Source organism: Lemur catta, chromosome 7 (assembly GCF_020740605.2).
Source record: "Lemur catta isolate mLemCat1 chromosome 7, mLemCat1.pri, whole genome shotgun sequence".
In the NCBI taxonomy this organism is placed as follows: Eukaryota; Metazoa; Chordata; class Mammalia; order Primates; family Lemuridae; genus Lemur; species Lemur catta.
The window spans coordinates 11,523,417-11,545,560 of NC_059134.1; the positions used below are offsets into that span (position 1 = coordinate 11,523,417).

At 36.3% G+C, this 22,144-nt stretch overlaps 1 protein-coding gene across 5 annotated transcripts in view; it reads left to right on the top strand.

Annotated features, from left to right (window-relative positions):
* NCAPD3 (non-SMC condensin II complex subunit D3) overlaps positions 1-22,144 on the top strand; it is a 72,272-nt gene that overhangs the window by 11,955 nt on the left and 38,173 nt on the right. For all 5 annotated transcript variants that reach the window (XM_045555639.1, XM_045555643.1, XM_045555640.1 and 2 more), the window contains exons 4-16: positions 59-243; positions 903-1,067; positions 1,176-1,237; positions 1,431-1,518; positions 4,211-4,344; positions 5,701-5,773; positions 6,627-6,752; positions 6,889-7,141; positions 7,601-7,657; positions 7,901-7,990; positions 14,639-14,712; positions 15,224-15,358; positions 16,182-16,402. In XM_045555639.1, coding sequence (XP_045411595.1) covers positions 59-243; positions 903-1,067; positions 1,176-1,237; positions 1,431-1,518; positions 4,211-4,344; positions 5,701-5,773; positions 6,627-6,752; positions 6,889-7,141; positions 7,601-7,657; positions 7,901-7,990; positions 14,639-14,712; positions 15,224-15,358; positions 16,182-16,402 — 1,663 coding nt within the window. The remainder of the gene's footprint in view (positions 1-58; positions 244-902; positions 1,068-1,175; positions 1,238-1,430; positions 1,519-4,210; positions 4,345-5,700; positions 5,774-6,626; positions 6,753-6,888; positions 7,142-7,600; positions 7,658-7,900; positions 7,991-14,638; positions 14,713-15,223; positions 15,359-16,181; positions 16,403-22,144) is intronic.

Here is a 22,144-nt window from a genome sequence, read left to right on the forward strand (position 1 = left end):
AAGACATATTTCAAGATGATGAAATCTAGCCCGTTTACTCTTTATTCTTTATGAACAGGTAGTGTAGCCAACCAAGTATTCCACCCAGTGATGTTTGACAAATGCATTCAAACTCTAAAGAAGAGCTGGCCTCAGGAATCTAACTTGAATCGGAAAAGAAAGAAAGAACAGCCAATGAGCTCTCAGGCTAATCCAAGGAGGCATAGAAAAAGAGGAAAGCCACCCAGGAAAGAAGATATTGAGGTAAGTAGTAAATTGAATAATGAAACATATCTGTACAAATACATGATTTTATTTATTTAAGGATTCACTTTTAAATATGACTTCAGGCATCATGATTATAACCAAAAAGTCCTGAACTATCATCAGCTATTCAATACTACTTTAAGTTGCCTCTTGGGCTTTGTGTACTTCTAAGGGCACATTTCTTCCTTGCCGTCTTTCCAGTGTCCGGATCATCTCTCCCCAGACTTGTTCCCAGGTGTGCTTGACAACATTCTAACTGTTGTATTTGCCACATTATCTTATTGTCATTACAGGGGGTGGTCAAAGTATCCTGAAGGCTCATGTCCTTAAGAGTGGAATAGAATAGCATTAATTCCAAATTCTTGTGTGACAAGGTAGGATGGTAGAGGTTCATTGACATCAAAACTTCTAAGAAACACAGAAATTATCACTGACAAACACAAAGCTAGAAACTACTACAGTGGCCATCTAGCCCAGTGATTTACCATTATGACCATGGAGACCTGGGACAGTCAAGCAACCTGGTCAAAGTCATGTCACCTCAGCGTCAGCTACTACCTGGAGTTTAACTGGACTTGGTTTGGGTAAATTGAAAACTGTGGGACAAAGTGCTAGGCATTATTACACAGTCACCTATGCATTTCTTCATAATCTAGATGGATGAAATTATAGAACAAGAGGATGAAGAAAATATTTATTTTTCTGCCCGGGACCTTTCTCAGATTCGAAATGCCATCTTTCATGTTTTAAAGAATTTCTTAAGGCTTCTACCCAAGTTTTCCCTGAAAGAGAAACCACAATGTGTACAGAATTGTATAGAGGTAAGTGAAAATTCCAAGAACCTTAGGGCAACTTCAAAAGGGATAGACTAGGGCTAATACTTAATGAGTACAAAAAAATCAGGCCTTTTCTTGGTATCTGTTTTCCAGGTCTTTGTTACTTTAACTAATTTTGAGCCAGTTCTTCATGAATGTCGTATTACACAAATCAGGTGAGCCATTCAATCTTCCACTGCTACAGTTTTAATATAGTATAATAATTTTTGCTCCAGGAGAAATATAAATGCCATTTTATCCTAATTGGCACACAGGTAGAATTTATTCATTTAAATATGGCTTCTAGGGATAAGAAATATTCCCAGTAAAATTATATCCGTTAACTAATGTTTTGCCTTTTTTCTTTAGAGATCTTAACCAAGCAAAATACATACCAGAACTGGCCTATCATGGGTTGTATTTGCTGTGCTCCCCATTTCATGGCGAAGGAGATAAGGTAAAGGAGATAAGGATCTAATTTAGTTACTAGTTGAGTTGAAAGCAGGCGAACCATACAATGGAAAGACATTAAAAGCATTTGATGGCCTGGAGCAGTGGCTCACGCCTGTAATCCTAACACTGTGGGAGTCCTAGGTGGGAGGGTGGCTTAAGGTCAGGAGTTCGAGACCAGCCTGAACAGGAGCAAGACCCCATCTACTAAAAATAGAAAAATTAGCTAGGTGTGGTGGCGCATGCCCTTAGTGCCAGCTGCTTGGAAAGCTGAGACAGGAGGATCCCTTCAGCCCAGGAGTTTGAGGTTGCTGTGAGCTATGATGACACCACGGGACTCACCGGGGCAACAGAGCAAGACTCCATCTCAAAAAACAAAAAAAATGTTTGATGTAGCACCATTTTAACTTACTGGGTTGTTTTCATGACGTTATATTATTTGCATATAATAAAACATCACTATTTCTATTTGCTGTCAGTTCTTCATTACCAAATTTATATCAAAATACTTGTTGGCCACAGCAAATTATTGTTAGGTTTCAGACAGGAAAAAACGGTTCTGGTGTTAATAAGGTAGGAGGAACAGATGAGCTGAACAGTTACCTTCATAAAAATATTTATCAAATTGTTTTGAAAACAAGAATAGTCATAGAATTTTCAAATTTCTCTTTGTCAATTCATGTGTGCTTCAGTATTTCTATTAGTATTTATATTATTTTAGTTGGTATCTTACAGGAATTTTATAGGTTCTCATTCCTGGTTAGAATTGTTATCTTGGTTTTGCCCCCCATGATACCTTAATGTTATCACTACCATAAACATTGGGATTAAGGTTATTCATGCATGGTGGTGCTAAACTTAGTTGTCATTAATAAAACGATAACACTGTGCAAAAACTGTGGTGAACAAGATCATGTGGCTTTTGGTGGCTGTGATACAGTGAATTTGCAGAGGCAATAACGTACTGGTTAAGAAGAAGATTTGAGGGCCGGGCACGGTGGCTCTCGCCTGTAATCCTAACACTCTGGGAGGCTGAGGTGGGCAGATCGTTTGAGCTCAGGAGTTTGGGACCAGCCTGAGCAAGAGCGAGACCCCATCTCTACTAAAAAATAGAATTTAGCAGGAGAACTGAAAATATATAGAAAAAGTTAGCTGGGCATGGTGGCGCCTGCCTATAGTCCCAGCTGCTCGGGAGGCTGAGGCAGGAGGATTGCTTGAGCCTAGGAGTTTGAGGTTGCTGTGAGCTAGGCTGATGCCCTGGTACTCTAGCGTGGGCAACAGAGTGAGACTCTGTCTCAAAAAAAAAAAAAAGAAGAAGAAGGTTTGGGTATATTTGGGGTTCTGCACATCTATGTTCAAATTCTCACTTTGCTACTTACTAGCCATGTGGCCTTATATGAGTTACAAGAACTGGCAAAAATGTCAGATTTTACATCTGGACAAAAAGAACAAAAGTTTTACCTTCCTCATGTATTTGTTACAGAATTAGATGAAATTAAGCATGTCAGATGCCAAGCACAATGCCTGTTGTTTAGAAGACATTCAATATTGTATGTTCTATGTCTTTCTGATTTCTGTGTGCTTGAAATATGAATGTAATAGAATTCACAGTAATGCTTTTAATTTCCATGCCCTTTTTTAACATTTTAAAAGATAAAATAGATGGGAAAATTTATCCTTTTAGGTCTACTGTGTCTCTAAACATGTGTTTTTTTAATTGTAAAAGTATTGACTTGATGTTAGGCAATGATGGTTTTAGCCAAATCTTTAATTATTTATCCTTGGACAGCCCACCTTTGAAGTTTTTTTAATTATCTATAAAATGGAAATTAGTCATGTCTTCATGGAGTTGTGAGGTTTTAAATTAAATATAGTAAAATCTAGCTGTATATATGAAAGTGCTTAATGTAATACCTACCACATACTTGTTTTTCAGCAAATGTTTTATTTACTCGATGAAGGAATTAATCAGTTGACTATATGAGATAATATATTGAAACGTGCTTTGTTAACTGCTGGTAAAATACAATGTAAGCTATCCTTCCCCACTCCCACCCCCTTTTTTTTGAGACAGGGTCTCACTCTGTTGCCTGGGCGAGCGTGCAGTGGCATCATCATAACTTACTGCAACCTCAAACTCCTGGACTCAAGCGATCCTCCTGCCTCAGCCTTCCAAGTAGCTGGAACTACAGGCATGCGTCACCATACTCAGCTAATATTTCTATTTTTTTGTAGAGACAGAGTCTCGCTGTGTTGTTCAGGCTGGTCTCAAACTCCTGACCTCAAGCAATCCTCCCACCTCAGCCTCCCAATGTGCTAGGATTCCAGGTGTGAGCCACCGAGCCCAGCCAGCTTCCCCTTTTTCTAATACAGGAATATTATTAGCATTCTGTGCTGTTTATAAATATGACAACAAATTGCCCTAAATTCTGACTTATAATATGCATGAGGTGGGGAGAGAAACTACATGATGTTCTTGTCATTATCAGCGATTCTTTCACACTGTTTACATTGTATAATACATTTATCAAATACCTGATAATTGTCTAAGAAATACATCCCTAGTGTTCAGCCAGCAATTATGCTAACCTGACTTACCTTCCGATGGCTTGAAATGGTTTCCTAAAGTCTATGTCACTATGTTTAAGTCCCTTGGGTTCTCTATCAGGCTTTAAATTGAATTTTCTTTTCTCTTCTAGGTTATCAGTTATGTTTTCCATCAGATGCTCAATGTAATATTAATGTTAGAAGCAGGTGAAGGATCCCATCGCACCCCCCTTACTATTACTTCCCAAGTCATCAATCAGAGAAACCAGGCAGTCCAGTTTATCAGGTGAAGCATACACATCTTGAATTTTCATTCTCTTCATCTCTTCCTCAGTCATCTGTGCCCTGCACTAACCAAGATTTCTAACACTTATGGAATTAGAATTCCTGGCCTAATGGTGGCTTGGGGGGCCAAAATAAGGCACTTCATAGCTAATTGGGTTCATGTGGTCTGCATCACTTGTGGTTGTCCCCGAGTGGGGCATTGTTAAAGAAGTAAGGAATCTGCAGTGCGGGGGCCAGAGCCAGCCTCCAGTGTAATTGCATCCAGCCTGGGAGGTCAGCCTCTGAGAGGATAGTTGCCTGTCCTTTTCTCCATCATTGTCTGCTTTAGTGTTTACCACCGCAGCACGTCTGCCTCTTCTTTCTCTTTTTGTTTCTCTCTGCTCTACATCTCTTTACATTTGTTCTTTGCAACTTTTTCCTTGTTTCTTCTGACTTTTCTGTTCCTCTCCCCCTACAGAAAATACTTCCTGAAGGGAAGAATTAAGTTGCTTTTTTACTTCTTTAGCAATAATTGATAGACCACTTTTTCCCTCATGAGTCACTCATCTTCACTTAAAAAGACTCATGTCTTAGCTTTATTAGCAAAGACATGTTTGCTGTGTCATCGGTTTTTATTTCCCTCCTTTACTGAATATTTGGCATGCAGTTTGGAAGTGGTGCAGAGAAGTGGTAAGTGTGTACATACCTGCAGGTATGCACAATATGTAGCATAGTTCGAGACTTGGGATATGGATGATGTCATCTTGTCACTGAGCAAAAGTGTCTTACTAGGGATTTTTTTTAAACATTAAATAACTAAGGTGTTTCAAGTGGAAACACTGTTGCTTTGGTTTTTTTCCCCCAAGAGTTCATATCACCAATTGCAATAATGTTCGTATAATGGTACAGATAAACTTAGCGCCAAAAACGTATTAAGTCTGGGCATTGTGGTAATTTCTTCTTGTGATAAAGTTTGGAGAGGTAATCTTACAAATACATTAAAGTAGCAGCATTTCACTGAGCTATTATGAGGCGGGTACTGTGTCTTAGTCAATTTTTATATTTACCCCAAAAGAATATATTAATATTTTACATCTTAATATGAAATTTAGTAAGTAGTCAAGAGTCATATGAAGATTACATTTCTGCTTTTCCCTGAGGACTTATCTACTCAGCAACAGCTCTCAAAACTATGCATAGGAAGCACTTAGTTTTCGACTATGATGTGTTACATCTTTGCTCTTCATTCTACTGAGACAACTCTTACAATGTGGAGGTAGTTTTTAATATTTACGTTCTAAATATAGGAGTAGTGGTTTTGGAGGACAGAGTCGCTCACTGTATTGTAAATAGTGGATATGTTTTTTCTTTTAAATAGCTCACTTGTGGATGAACTGAGGGAGAGCGTTTTCCCAGTCCTCCGTGTCTTGCTGCAGCACATCTGTGCCAAGGTACCATTTGCTTCAGTAATAACAACACAGAAGTATATGACGTGTAAAGATGAATGTGTGTTTGTGTGTGTGTGTATGTGTGTGTGTGTGTGTGTGTGTGTGTGTTCTTGGGAATGAGTCTGTATCATTACTAAAAGTAGTCTTATTTAAATATTCACTAGATGTTCCCATAGACAAAGGGTTCTATAAAAAATTAGTTTTTATTTTGGAAAATGTCAAATACACACAGAAACGAGAAGAGGGTGGTGAACCACTACATATCCGTCACCTGTCTTCAACAAGTCTGTGTCATTTACACTCCCTGTCACTCCCTCTAACGTGTATACACTGGATTTTTTTTTTTTCTGGGTCATCTGGAAGGAATGATAGATTGTTTTTTTGAAGCAAATTCCATCATATCCTTTCATACATGATATTTTAGTATGTTTCTCTAAAGGTTAAAAACCCAGGAAAAACATAGTCACAAAATAGTAACACACCTAAAGAAATTATACAGTAATTCTTTAATTTTAACAACTATCCAGTCTGTGTTCAATTTCCATAATTATCTCTTAAATTTTCATACCATTTAGACAAATGATTGTTAATTTGAGACGGATAGGCACTATGGGTCCATAAACTCTGAAATTGTATGGTAAACTTGTATGTGCATTTTTCTGGGGAGAGAGTTTATAGATTTTTTACAGGTTAATTTTCAAAAGGGTCTAAAACCTAAAATTTATTAGTCATTTACCTAATATTTAAAAATCATTGAACTAGTTATACTCACTAATTTTCAACTTGTATTATAATGTGTTTAAGTTGTCCTGCAGGTGGATATTGGCTTGGCAACTTCTCTGTTTTTGTGTTTCAGGTCATAGATAAATCAGAGTATCGGACCTCTGCAGCACAGGCCCTGGTCCAGCTGCTCAGTAAACTTCCCTGTAGAGAGTATGCTACATTCATTGCCTGGCTTTATAAATACTCACGAAGTTCCAAGGTACGAGGTATATCTGCATAAAGTCTTGGGTTCCGGCTCTGCAAACTTCTAATGGCAGTCAGTTCTGAATGAGGAAAAAGGTTTCTTTGATTCTTATTCCTATCTGATGGTAATTCTTATGATTTTGCTTTACCAGATCCCGCACCGAGTTTTTACTCTTGATGTGGTCTTAGCTGTGTTAGAACTGCCTGAAAGACAGACGGATGACACTGTCTCTTTGGAGCATCAGAAGTTCCTAAAGCATAAGTTCTTGGTACAGGAAATTATGTTTGACCGTTGTTTAGACAAGGCACCTACTGTCCGCAGCAAGGCGTTGTCCAGCTTTGCACATTGTCTGGAACTGACTGTTACCAATGCATCGGAGAGTATACTGGAACTCCTAATTAATAGTAAGTGTTGTGACTGTTGTGAAATGAAACTGGTCTTGTATTTGTCAAGAAATAGACTGTGAGGGAATCATTCTTTGTTGTGGCAAAAATAATAGATCTGATATGATCTACTTTTACCCTCAAACTATTTTCAGTATGTTTTGTTGTCAAATAACTTTTTAAATATGCAAGCCTGATACATTTGAAAGGTCTTTTTAAAGTATTTCAAATGTTCCTAGTTTACAGGTGAGATTGTGGGCTCCCTGTACTATTACTTCACACTGGTAGGCATTGGCTGTATTGGACCCAATACCCATTTCGAGTGCATACTCAAGGAGAACATTATCAATGATCAGCAATTTAGAATCTGTCTGCCTGGTCCTAGGCCTAGTTATCTCGATTTTGATCCTTCTATGGATATTTACTTAGGGTTTATGCTACTGTGACTTTCTTTCCTTTCTTCTATCTACTTATTTTTAGGTCCTGCAGTTTCAGGAATAGAGAGTCACCCTGGTACCTTACTGAGAAATTCATCAGGTAATGGATCAATATATTTTCAAATACTGAATAATTGTCTTGTGAAAATTTGCTGAATATTTGAAATGTGTTGTCTACTCTCATACTTACCTATTCTAATATTGTATGTTTTTGTCATTAGAAAAGTTGAAATTCATTTCAGCAATAATGTAACTTACATGAGTAACATTGCCATGCTTATGTTATTACAAAGTATAACACATTTTTACTTTAATGACTGTGCTTCTTTTTTTTATTTTTAAGCTTTTTCCTATCAAAGGCAGACAGTTAACCCTTCTGAACCCTCAGAGGATGTCAACATAGACAGCGGTGGTGAAACAGTTGGATCTGGGGGTATGTCAGATTTTTTCACTGTCAGATAGGTAATACTATTGGATTTCAGACAACCGTAAGTAGAGTCGAGAAACCTTGGATTTTTTTTTCTTAAAAGTGGGAGAATTTCTATTATATTTTTAATTGAGATCCTTACACTACACTTTTAAGATAAAGAATAAGCCATATTCCAGTTAACATGTACTGATTGTGCCCCCCGTATCTATAACATTTAAGAGAATATTAGAATGTTTTATTTTCTTATTAAAGCCAATTGTTGTGAGCTCTTGGGATTGCTGACCAAAAAAGGACCAGTTACTGGGGAAAGTGGAGCAGAGATTAAATTTGCATTTGAGGAAAAGTCATCACAAAAAAGAGGGAATGGTGAACAGTCCCCAGTCTTGTCCCTGATTCATTCTGCATCACTGTTGCCATCACATCATCTTGACTGAGACTGGGCCATCTCAGAATCCAATTCTAATACATGGTAGAGACTATTGTGTCCAAGCTTCCACTGAAAAAGACATTTCTGAATTTAGCTTATAATTTCTCTTCAGAAATTATGCCAGCTTGTACCAACTCAATTATTAAATAGCTGCATGGCCTGGGGCATGGCAGTCAATAAAACTCCCTATCATTTTCCAATCCTAACACCTTCCCAGTCTTTTACAGAGGGCTGTTGTGAGAATCTGTAGAAATAACATTTTAGGGAAGTGATTTAAAGAGACATAAGAGAGAGAAAGAGAAAATATTAATATGTGTGGATTAATTATACAGTTAGCTTTATTTATTGAATAAACATTTGTCTGGTCTGTCTTAATCTGTTCTAGGCATTGTAGATATACACTTTAATAAAACATAAATTTCTTAAGTTTCATCTCTTAAGGAGCAGTGGAAGAGACAGATGTGTCTATATATAAATACTTTTGTATAAATGTGTGTGTGTATATATGTATATGTACACACACACACACGTACACACATACATATATAATGCTATGAGACGGGTGCCGAGGTTGATGTAAAGTGCCAAGAGGATGATTACTGCTTACCATTTAGCCTAGAAGATCAGCATAGAATTAACTTTGTGAGGCTAGATATTAGCATGTGTTACTCAAATTCAGAGCAATAACTGAATTTATAAGAAACAAGATTCCTTAAATTTTGTAGAAAAATGGAATCTGCAAAAATGCTGAATGTTTTTGTTGACTCCAGTCTTCCTCTTAACAGGTTACAGATCTGCTGTTGCACAGACTCTTTCCTTTTTATTTTTTTTTCATTTTTCTATAGCACAGCCTCTTTTCTAAGCAATATCAAATTGTGTTGATTTAATGATGCTTTAAAATTAGAAAAGTTTGAAAATCTAGAGTCCATGTTCCCATTTTGTTTTTCATAAACTGAAAGAACATGTATTATTGGCATTAATTATACCTTAAAAAATCTAGGTAGTTACTACATACCATGCACTGTGCCAAGTGCTTTCTTTGTTTTTTTAATTGATATATAGTTCACATACTATAAAATTCACCACTTAAAGTGTATAATCACAAGACTGTGCAGTCTAATTCCAGAACATTTTTAGCAGCTGAAAAAGAAACCCTGTACCTGTTGGCAGTTATTCTTCATTTCCCACTTCCTCCTTGCTTTCTGTCCCTGTAGAATTGCCTATCCTGGGTATTCCACATAAATGGAATCATACGGTATGTGGGTTTTTTCTGTCTGGCTTCTTCCACTTAGCATGATGTTTTCAAGGTTGATTCCTGTTGTGGCATGTATCAGTACTTCATTCCTTTTTATGGTGGAATATTACTCTATTATAAGGATACCGCATTTTGTTTATCCATTCATTAATTGATGAACATGTGGGTAATTTCTGCTTTTGGGGTATTATGAATAATGCTGCTATGAACATTCTTGTATAAGTTTTTGTGTGGACATATGTTTTCATTCCTTTCGAGTATATACCTGGGAGGAGAACTGCTGAGTAATGTGGTAACTCTGTGTTTAACATTTTGAGGAACTACCAAACTCTTTTCCAAAGTGGCCACACCATTTTACAATCTTACAAGGAATGTATGACAGTTCTATTTCTCCATATTCTTACCAGCACTTTTCAGTCTGTTTCATTTTAAACATCCTGGTGCATATGAAGTGGTTCTCAGTGCGGTCTTGATTTACATTTCCCTAATGACTAATTATGTTGAGCAGATGTTCACATGCTTATTGGCTATTTGCATATCTTTGGGGAAAGATACACAAATTCAAGCCCTTTGCCCGTGTTTTAATTGGGTTATTTGTCTTTTTGTTTTTTAGTTGTAAGAGTTCTTTTTATATTCTGAATCCAAATCCTTTGATTTTCAAATATTTTTCCCCATTTCTGTGGGTTATCTTTTCACTTTCTTCATTATGTTCATTGAGGCAAAAAAAATTTTAATTTTGATGAAGTCCAGTCTATCTTTTTCTTTTTTACTTGTGATTTTGCTGTCATAGCTAAGAAACCATTGCCTAATTCAAGATCACAAAGATGTGTTCCTGTGTTTTCCTATAGGAGTTTTATAGTTTTACCTCTTATATTTATTTAAGTCTCTGATCACTTTTGAGTTAATTTTTATATATGGTGTGTGTAGGGTCCATCTTCACTCACATGTGAATATCTACTTGACATAGCACCATTCGTTTGAAAGAGTATTCTTTTACTTTTGAATGGTCTTGGCACTCTTGTAGAAAATCCATTGCCTTATTTATATGAGCTTATGGGTTTATTTCTCTACTCTCAGTTTTATTCCACTGATCTGTATGTACGTCTGTATGCCAGTACCACACTGTGTTGATTGCTGCTGCATTATAGTGTGGGAAAGGAAAAGTTACTTTTTCCTCAACCCTCATGAGTTCTCAGTTGGAACAGACCCCTGTAACAAAAGAAAGATTAATGAGAGAAAGAAGAAAAACAAACAAGTTCATTAATGTGTTCAATGCACATCATGCAGGAAAAACCTAAGGCAAAGGAACTCAAAGCGGTGGCTTAAAATAACATCTTCAACAAAGAACAGTAAATTTGTAGAGAAATAACAGGACAAAGGAAAGCAGTTTTAGGCTTCCAGGTTGAAAAACTAAAGGAAGGTAAATATAGATGCTCCCTGACTGACAATGGGATTAAACTCATCATTAAGTTGAAAATATTATAAGTTGAAAATGCATAACCTACTGAACATCATAGCTTAACCTAGCCTACCTTAAATGTGCTCACAATACTGATGTTAACCTACAGTTGGGCAAAATCATCAAACACAAAGTCTACTTTATAATAAAGTATTTACTATCTCATGTAATTTATTGAATACTGAGAGTGAAAAACAGAATGGTTGTATGGGTTCTCACCATTAACACATGCAGCTGAAAGCACACTGGTCCCAAAGAATGTTTGAAGCATTTTGTAGACATAATGGGATGCGAAAACACAAAGTGTTAAGAAACCACTGGCAGCAGTACACTGTAGAGTATTGGTTGCTTACTCATGATGGCGTGGCTCGTGGGGAGCTGTGGCTCGCTGCCACTGCCAGCATCACGAGAGAGTGTCCTACAGCATATTGCCAGCCCAGGAAAAGATCAAAATTTAAAATGCGGTTTGAATGCATATCGATCATATCCTCACCATTGTAAAGTCGAAAAAATCTTAAGTAGAACCATCAAAAGTTGGGAACTATCCTTATGTGAAAGGAAAACAATGAAATGAGGTTTATTTGTAGATTCCTCTGGCCATCTCTTGGCTGACAAAAGTCTAGAGTTATCTCCAGTAAAGAATTTATATCCTGCCTCTTTGCAGAAATGGGGTAAGAAATAGAGAGCTTTTCCTCATATTGCCGCTTCTTAATTGCCTTCAGCTCAAAAATAAATTTTATATCAAAGAGGCATAATGTGGGGTGACATTCTGGTTTCTTTCAGTAGTTAAGTTTTGAAATCAGGAAAAGTGCATTTTTTATATTTGCTCTTTTTCAGAATTGGTTCGGCTATTCTGGGTCCCTTGAATTTCCATTTGAATTTTAGGGTCAGCTGTGAATTTCTGCAAAAAAAAAAAAAGCTTTCTTGGATTTTGATAGGGATCAATCTATAGATCAATTTGGGGATATTGCCATCTTAATGTGTTTAAGTCCTCTAACCCAGCAGTCCCCAACCTTTTTGGCACCAGGGACTGGTTTCATGGAAGACAGTTTTTTCTACAGACTCGGGTGGGGATGGTTTCGGGATGATTCAAGCACATTACATTTATTGTGCAGTCAAACCTCTCTGCTAATGATAATCTATATTTGGAGCCGCTCCCTGGTGCCAGCATCACCGCCTCAGCTCCACCTCAGAGCACCAGGCATTAGATTCTCATAAGGAGCATAACCTAGATCCCTCGCATGCACAGTTTACAATAGGGTTCCCACTCCTGGGAGACTCTAATGCTGCAGCTGATCTGCCAGGATTTGTTACAGTGATGTTTTGTAGTTTTCAATGAACAACTCTTGCTCTTTGAATTTTGTTCTAAGTATTTTGTTCTTTTTGATGTTTATAAATGAAATTGCTCTCAATTTCATTTTGAGTTATTCATTGCTAATTTTTACAAATAATTTTTTATTATTGATCTTATATCCTGTAACTTGCTAAACTTGTTACTATCTCTAGTAGTTTTTTATGGATTCCTTAGGATTTTCTATATGTAAGATCAAGTCATCTGTGAATAGAGATTGTTTTACTTCTTCGTTTCCAATCTGGGTGTCTTTTACTAATATTTTAATATTTCTTTCACTTGCCTATTTGCCCTAGCTGTATCTCTAGTACAATGTTGAATAGAAATGTGAAGAGTAAACATCTTCATCTTTTTCTGAACTTAGGTGAAAGTTTTTGCTTTTCACCATTGAGTATGATGTTAGCTGTGGATTTTTAGGATGACATTTATCATTGTGAGCAAGTTTTCTTCTATTCCAAGTTTGTTGAGACTTTTTATCATAAAAAGGTGTTGGATTTTGCAAATGGTTTTTCTGCATCTCTTAAGAGGATCATATGATTTTGTCCTTTATTCACTTACTATGTTGTAATTTACATTGATTTTCATATGTTAAATCAACATTTATATCCTGGGATAAATCTCAGACATGGTATTTAATCCTTTTTATATATTGCTGGGTTTGATTTGCTTGTATTTTTTTTTTTTTTTTGAGAAATTTGGTGTATATATTCATAAGGTGTACTGGTCTTTTGTTTTCTTTTCTTGCGATGTCTTTGTCTGGTTTTGCTATCAAGGTAATGCTGTCCTAATGTTATGAGGTTGGGAGTGTATTCTTCTCTTCTATTTTTTGAAAGAGTTTGTGAAGGATTGGTGTTCATTTTTGTTTTAATATTTGTTCAAATTCTCCAGTAAAACCATCTGGTCCTTGGCGTATGTGTGTGTGTGTGTGTGTGTGTGTGTGTGTGTGTGAGAGAGAGAGAAAGAGAGAGGTTTTTTTGATTACTAATTCAGTTTCTTTATTTGTTATAAGTATATTTGGATTTTCTATTTCTTTTTGAATCAGTTTCCATAGTTTGTGTCTTTCTAAATATTTGTTCATTTCATTTAGGTTACTTATTTTGTTGGCATAAAAATGTTCCTAGCATTCCTTTGTAATGTAAGGCTGATAGTTAGGTCCCTTCTTACATCCCGATTTTAGCAATTTGAATTTTCTTTTTTACTTTCTTGGTCAGTTTAACTAAAGTTTTGTTAATTTTGTTGATCTTTTCAAGGAACCTACTTTTGGTTTCATTGATTTTTCTCTATTGTTTTCCATTTCATATTTTTTTAAGGTGCCTTCTTATGTATCAGCAGTTCTCAAAATGTGATTTGGGAGCCCTCAGGGATCCTCAAACTGAGTACTATGTTTTTAATAATAATCAAGGCGTCATTTACCTTCCACACTGTCTTTCTAACACATGCAAACTGATGTTTTCTAAGGTCCCATGGTGTATGACAGCAAGACAGATTGCAGGCAGAAACAGAGATAAGAATCCAGCTGCTTTTATTAAGCCAGACATTACAGGGTTTGCAAAAATGTAGAACAGTGCCATTCTTTTCAGTGTTTTTTGTTTGTTTGTTTTGGAAAATATAGTTGTTTTGTATTAAAAATGGTATTTGTAGTCACATGTCTTGCTATTTTAAAATGAATTAGTAAATATTTTTACAATTTTCAGTTTAAATTTCTAATTCATATTAAAAGATATAATCCACATTAAAAAAGCTCTTTGAGATCCTATAGTAATTTTTAAGAGTGTCAGAGGCCTTTGAGTGAAAAGTTTTAAAGCTTCTATTACGTATTATCTCATCAAATCTTTATTAAAAACCTGATGGGTTAGATTTTTCTATTTGTAGCTAAACACAGTAGAAGAGCTGAATAATTTATTTAGAATTTTAGAGATAGCAGCCAGGATTTGAAACTGAATTTTTAATATTCCAAATTATATGCTTTATAGTGAATACCTAATTATTCACATTTTCTTCTTTTTCTACACCAGTTTATACTGTGATTTCTTAGGATTTAAACCAACCTAGTTAGTGAGTTTTAAGATGAGCGTATTTTCTTGGTACCGTGTGGTGAAATGTTAGAATCTATGTGGTTTTTCTTGGACTGTGACGACTCTTTGGCATTCTCTCCACAGAAAGATGTGTCATGGCGATGCTGAGAAAGAGGATTAGAGATGAGAAGACCAATGTTAGGAAGTCTGCACTCCAGGTGTGAATTTTTTCCCACATTTTTTAATGTGCTCTTTTTATGCACTAAAAACGTGGAAATGCAAGGGAATATTTTTTAAAACCCCCAGGCCTTATTCATTACTTAATTTGCTTTCACTTAACTGTTAGTTGACCCTGATTCTGTTTTATAAGTTATATGATGAACTGGAAGATTGTTTTTAAGATTTCCAAAAGAACCACAAATTTATATTCTTAATTTCTTTTGTTTAAAATAGGAATTTTTAACCTGGAGACCAAGGGTGGGTTTTAATAGCTTCATAAAATTGTTTATAAATATTTGTTCATACAAAATGCATGTCAGTTTTCATCGGAGAGAGGCCTTAGCTTTCATCAGATTCTAAAAGATGGGATGTTTTAGGGAGGAAGGATGGATCCATGACCCCCAAAATGTTAAGAACCACAAACTTCCAGAAAGCTTCCTTTGTCCATGGTTTGTCTTTCTGTATATATACTATGCAGTCATCACTTCATGTTGCATATCTGCCTTCTAGGTGTTAGTGAGTATTTTGAAACATTGTGAAGTCTCATATATGAAGGAAGACCTGTCAATTCTGCAGGACCGGTGTCGAGACCCTGCAGTGTCTGTCCGGAAGCAGGCCCTGCAGTCTCTTACTGAACTTCTTATGGTGAGAAGCAAGGCATATGTATCTAATGCATGGTATTTTACATTAAAAGTCATTCCTCATAATAATTACCTGTTGTTAAATTGTAAGTTGACCATTAGAGACTCTGTCAATTCCACTGTAGGACTGTATAATGTAAGACAAAAGAAGAGGTATCTTTCAACTATGTGTGATAGACTGTACTTCTTAGTAAATATAAATGGGAACTAATGCCAGGGAATGCTAATTGTTAGCCTTTTCTTCAGTTTAAATCTCACATAGAAAAATAAATTTAAAAATTAATTTGGTTATGCTAGAGGCCTGAATTAATTTTTGTCAATTAAAGCATATATAGATTGTATTGCCAAAAGAGCAGACCCACCAATGCTATATACAGTTTACTTCTGCCAGCTAATTAGCTCTTGAAGAATTTTAAAAGCATGTTTTTTTTCTTTATTGCATGATAGAAGGCATTAAACAGTGCATATTTTGACTTTTTCTGTCAGAATCTATTCTAATTGCTCCTTTGGGTAAATATTTATTATTTGCTCTTGATTTTGAACGACTAAAAACATACTGATTTACTATTACTAATAAAATAATGACTTTAATATAAAAGTTTAAAACTTTATTAATAATATGCACTGATTTACAATGAGCCAGAGGTTGAACTTTGTTGTTGCATGTATTTTGAGTGTTGATTCTTTTTCACTCTGTGGTCTGTTTGCATTCAAATGTGTAATTATTTTTAACCTGTTTCTCAAAACGTTAATGACAATTTCACTGACTTGTATTTAGACTTGTAATAGGATAGGACCCTCTGACATTATAATTTTTCAATCCTAAGGCCCAACCTCGATGTGTCCATATCCAGAAAGCCTGGCTGAGGGGGGTAGTCCCTGTGGTGATGGACTGCGAGAGCACCGTGCAGGAGAAGGCCCTGGAGTGCCTCGACCAGGTCCTGCTGCAGAACATCAGGCACCACAGTAAATTTCACACTGGGGACGACAGCCAGGTGCTGGCTTGGGCACTTCTTGCTCTCCTCACCACAGAAAGCCGGGGACTGAGGTATGCTAACTGTATGACTTGTGGAAGGCCATAGACTTTGTATTAATCTCTCCACTGATCTTGAGAAACCAACTTTCCACATTACTTAGTGTATGTGAAGGCTCAATCTTGGTCTCTTTTTTTCTTGACCTACTTCAAATCTCTTAGCATTTTTGTGCTAAGTGTATTTTTGTGATACCATTTTGATCACTTCCTTTGCTTCCCTCTGCATGCTATCCAGTTTTAGATTGGTATCTTAATATGTAGTAGAAAAATGCCCACAGATACAGCATATTATTTTTCCCCAATACTGGTTATTATGGAAGATGACTTCCTAGTTCTTGCAAGTTAAACTATCTCTAACATTTTATTGGATTGGTTGGTTTAATAGCACTGCAGGGTTGTTTTTTTTTTTTTGGTTTAATAACATTTATTGAGCATACACTGTGTACAGTGAATATTGTATTTAGGAGTTAGGACCTCTGGTAGAGGAGTTATCATATAATAGAAAGAGTAATAGATTTAGTTTCGTAAAATACCATTCTGTGGGATAAAGAAATTGTGGTACATATATGCAGTGGAATATTGTATAGGCACAAAAAAGAATGAAATCCTGCCATTTGCAACAACATGGATGGAACTGGAGAATATTATGTTGAGTGAAATAAGCCAAACACAGAAAGCCTAATCTTGCATGTCCTCACTCATATGTGGGAGCTAAATATTAAAAACAATTGATCTCATGGAGTCAGAGAGTAGAATTATGTTACCAGAGGCTGGGAAGGGCAGAGGGGAGCAGGGGGATAAAGTGGGGATGGTTAATGGTTGCAAAATATTATTAGCTAGGCCGGGTGCAGTGGCTCACACCTGTAATCCTAGCACTCTGGGAGGCTGAGGCAGGTGGATTGCTCGAGGTCAGGAGTTCGAGACCAGCCTGAGCAACAGCGAGACCCCATCTCTACTAAAAAAAATAGAAAGAAATTATATGGCCAACTAAAAATCTATATAGAAAAAATTAGCCGGGCATAGTGGTGTATGCCTGTAGTCCCAGCTACTCGGGAGGCTGAGGCAGTAGGATCGCTTAAGCCAAGGAGTCTGAGGTTGCTGTGAGCTAGGCTAACGCCACGGCACTCATTCTAGCCTGGAGACTCTGTCTCAAAAAAAAAAAAAATATTATTAGCTAGTTAGATAGAAGGAACGATATGTGATAGCATAACAGAGTGACTACAATCAACAATAAGTTAGGTTATACTTTAAAATAGCTAAAAGAGTAGAATTGGAATATTCCAAACACAAAGAAATGATAAATACCTGAGGTGATGAATGCCCAGTATTTTCTTGATTTGATTAATTCACATTGTGTGCCTGTGTAAAAATAGTACATGCATCTTATGAAGATATACAACTATTATGTACTCAAAATTCCATTCCATTTCCTTGGCTAATCACTCTTTCTGGGCCTTAGTTTCCTCATTTGTAAGAGCAGGTATTGGATTACATGATCTCTTCGAGTCCCATTTGGTAGTAAAACTTTATGGCTAAAAATGTGTTCATTCAGCAAATGTTTTCTCTGTAGTGGTTGAGCATCCCTAATCCAAAAATCCAAAATGCTCCAAAATCAGAAACCTTTTGAGCACCAACATGATACCACAAGTAGAAAATTCCACACCTGACCTCATGTGACAGGTTGCAGTCAAAATGCATGTGCACAACACACAGTCTGTTCAGCATCCCCAAGAGAAAAATAAAATTACCTTCAGGCTGTGCATGTAAGGTGTATATGAGACATAAATGAATTTCATGTTTAGATTTGGATCCTTTCCTTAAGATATCCCATTAAGTATATGCAAGTATTCCAAAATCCAAAAAAAATCTAAAATCCAAACGCTTTTGGTCCCAAGCATTTTGGATGAGGGATACTCATCCTTTACCCAGTCTACACTTTGCTGAGATTCCTAGAAGGGAGGGATTTACCCAGATTTTTCACTTTCCTTAGGGATGCCTCATTATGCACACCAGTATATTAAAGCTTCATGGTAATGTAATGAAACGTATTAGCCATTCTTCACAAAAAACAAGAGAGGCCTACTACAGGTCAAGAGAAGCTATCAGGAGGTTTGTTTCATTTCTTTTGATTTAAAAATTTTTATACTGAATATATATAGAAAAATATACATATATATTTAGAAGAGTATATATACTGTATATACATAGAAGAGTATACAAACCATAAGGTCAATAAATACTACAAAAAAAAAATGTACCATGTAACCCCACCACCAAGGTCAAGAAATAAAATACTACCAGGCCCAAGAAGACAATCACACCTTCCCAATCAGTATCCTCCCCTCCTCCTCAGATGTAACTGTTGAGCCTAAGAATACTGAGTTATAAAAATGCCCCCTGTATTTTTGGAGAGAAGATTTGATTTCAGAAGTCAAATGAGGCTTTGCCTTAAAGAAAAAATAAATGTGTTAGTTCAAAAGCTGCCTCGCCTCAGGAGGGCGTCTCATTGGTCAGTAACAGCTGCATTTCAAAGAGACAGCTGTAAACTGGGCCTATGGTTCTCACCTGTTTTAAAAGACAAGACAGGCTTCACCTAGGGCCATAGGTTGCCAGAGCTGACCTGCTAATGCCCAAGTCGTCCAGAGGGAACCATGGGGTTAAAGTAATTAACACAAGACACAGCTCATGTTGACTTCTGAGATTGTCTCTGTCTCCAAGAACACAATCACCGTAGCCAAGATGTCTCTGTTTTTTGCTAAAGTAATAGCCTTATCAGAAAACTTAGAAGTTTGCTCTAAGAAGATTTTGTAACTCATTGTTCCCCTAGGTAGAGTTAGTTAAAGGATCTGTAGTAGCCTTTTAGAAGACTTTGACCCTAAACCAAACTGCCTGTTAGTATGTAAATCCCGTTGCCCTTGGCAACAGGAGCCTGTATCTACCCTATAAAATACCTGTATGGAGTTTCAGTCTTTGATATATTTCCACAGGAAGAAATATATCCATCCGTACACCCTCCTTTTGTCTATCTTCATAAATCTTTACTTTATAAACTATATCTTTGGCTTTGTGTATTATTATTATTATTATTCTTTTATATCTGTTTCCTACTATTTTTTCATCCTTTGCTACGACCCCTGCCTGAGAGACCCGACCGGAAAGAGAAAACCTCTTTGTGGGGAGCGTAGCTAACTCCCTGCATGTAACTACTTGTGTGGTTTTAATATAATTTGTTACTTTCCTGTTCTTGAACTTTATATAAATGGTATTATATAGGATGTATTCTCTTATGTGTCTGGCTTCTTCACTCAGTGTAATGTAAGATTCATTCAGGTTATTATGTATATACCTGTAGCTCATTCATTTTCATTGCTGTGTACACACAAACATATATATATGATGTGTGTGACATTTATGATTAAACTACAATTTATTCATTTTATTTATAGATAATTGAATATCTTTCAGTTTTTGACTATTATGTATAATGCTGCTATGAATAGTCCTGTGTTCTTTTGGTACATCTGTTCGGTATATACCAAGAAGCAGTATTTTTGCATATATTTTAATTCACCTTTAACAGATACTGCTAGACAGTTTTCTAGAGTGGCTGTAGCAATTTATGTTTGCACCAGCCATATATGAGAGTTCCAGTTGCTCCGTATCTCAGATAACAGTTTGTATTGTCAGTCTTTTTCTTGTCAGGCATTTTGAGAAATGAATAGTGGTATTGCATTGTGGCTTTAATTTACACTGCCACGTTGACTAATGAGATTGAGCTTTTTTTATATTTGGATCTCTTGTCCTGTGTTTAATTGGGGTGTCACTCTTTTGCCTGTTCATCTAAAAGTGTTCACTACATATTCTGTGTGCAGTTCTTCATTACATGTATTGAAAATCCCTTTTCCCACTTTGTTTGCCTTTTTACTCTCTTAATGCTGTCTTTTGATAAGTTGAGTTTGTCATAGTTTTCCTTATGGTTAATGTATTTTTTAAGAGATCTTTTCCTAATCACAAAGTCATAAGATGTTCTGCTATGTAATCTCCTAGAAGTCTGATTTTTTTTTTTTTTTTCATTTTCACTGTTAGGTGTTTAACTTACCTGCCATTGATTTTTGTGTACCCTATGAGATGGGGATCAAGTTTGATGTTTTTCTAAATAGAGATCCAGTTACCCTAGAAATATTAATTGAAAAGACTATCCTTTATTCAGTGCTTTGCAGTGCCATCTTGACGACAAATCAGGTGTTCATAATTCTAGTCCAGAATTTTCTATTCTGTTTTACTTCATTAGCATGGATGTTCTTCCTGTGTTGGGAATACCCTGTTTTAATTATTGGGCCTTTATGAGTTCTGCTCTGCAGCAGAGTCAGTCTTGTGCTCTTCTTCCGTTGCCCCTGTACGGTTCTTTATTCATGTGTAATCCATTGGTCAGTCCATTGAGTATTGATTATCATTGCATTTTTCATTTTCTTTGTTATAGTTTCCAGTTCTCTGCTGAAATTGCCAATCTTGTTGTTTCTTTGAACACATTCAGCACAGTCACTTTAAAGTGTATGTGTCTGATAATGTCACAGGCCTGGGTGGGTCTGTTTCTCTTTATTTTTGGTAATCTTGTCTTAGTCTCCTCATATGACATTGCATTCAAAAAATTGCGGAGATAATTTGAAGTTTGGAGTAACATCTAGAGAGGATTCATATCTGCATCTGGCAGGTGGTTAGGTTAGGGGCACTTCTATACCAGATCACTGTAATCCAACCAAGGGCAGAGAAGATTTCGACCTGGGCAGCAGTGACTGTGTGGGTACTCACCCTGTTAGAATATAGATCCCAAATCCACACCAGGGTACTGACCAAGTCTACCCTTCCTAGCAGGCCTTGAACTCCTGTTTTTGTCTTTTTGCCCCATGAATATATCTAAATCTCCGTTTATTATCTTACCTTGATAGCCACCTCTGCCCAAATTGGCAAATACTTAAGAGAAAATAGTGGCCCAGAACTCATGCACTGCATATTTTCTGAAATTACTGTTGATTTCTAGTTGATTTCATGGCAGTTCTTCTTTTTCAGTGTTGCTTCAGATTTTTCATATTTTTGGTATTTATTTATTTCAAAGGACTTTAAGGAGACATTAAAACAAAGAAAGAAACATGGGCTTATTTTGAAACTTGGGGTTGGGTTGTGGATAAAACTGCCCAAAGAGGTTGTAGAATGAATAAGAAAAGATGGGAGTTTAGAAGAGGAACCTTGTAGAAGGTGGTCATTTAAGGGTTTGACAAAGGCAGATAACTCCATAACTTAAAAGGTTTAAAGAGGTAGAGGAACAACTATGAGAAAATGATTCAAGTAGAAACAAGGAGTGAGAATCTCAAGCAAAGTGAGTAGTCAGCATTTCCAAGTGTCTCAAACATATCACAAACAAAACTTGTCTCAAACAAGTCATGTCAAGTTAGAATTTTATACCCAACTAAGTTGTTCAATATACAAGGTAAAATAAAGCCATACTGAAACAAAAAAAAAAACCTGAGGGAGTTCATCACCAATAGCCCTTCACCAAAGAACCTTCTATAAAGGATATACTTCAGAAGGATGGAAACTGAATTCAGAAGGGAGAGGAATAGGCTTCAAGAAGAATTGGTTACTAAGAAATCAGTAAACACATAGATAAATCTAAAATAATCATAGACGTTAAGTCAGTAACAGCAATAATGATGGCGACTAATTGGGATGATTGAAAGCAATGTGAAGCTAAGATATCAA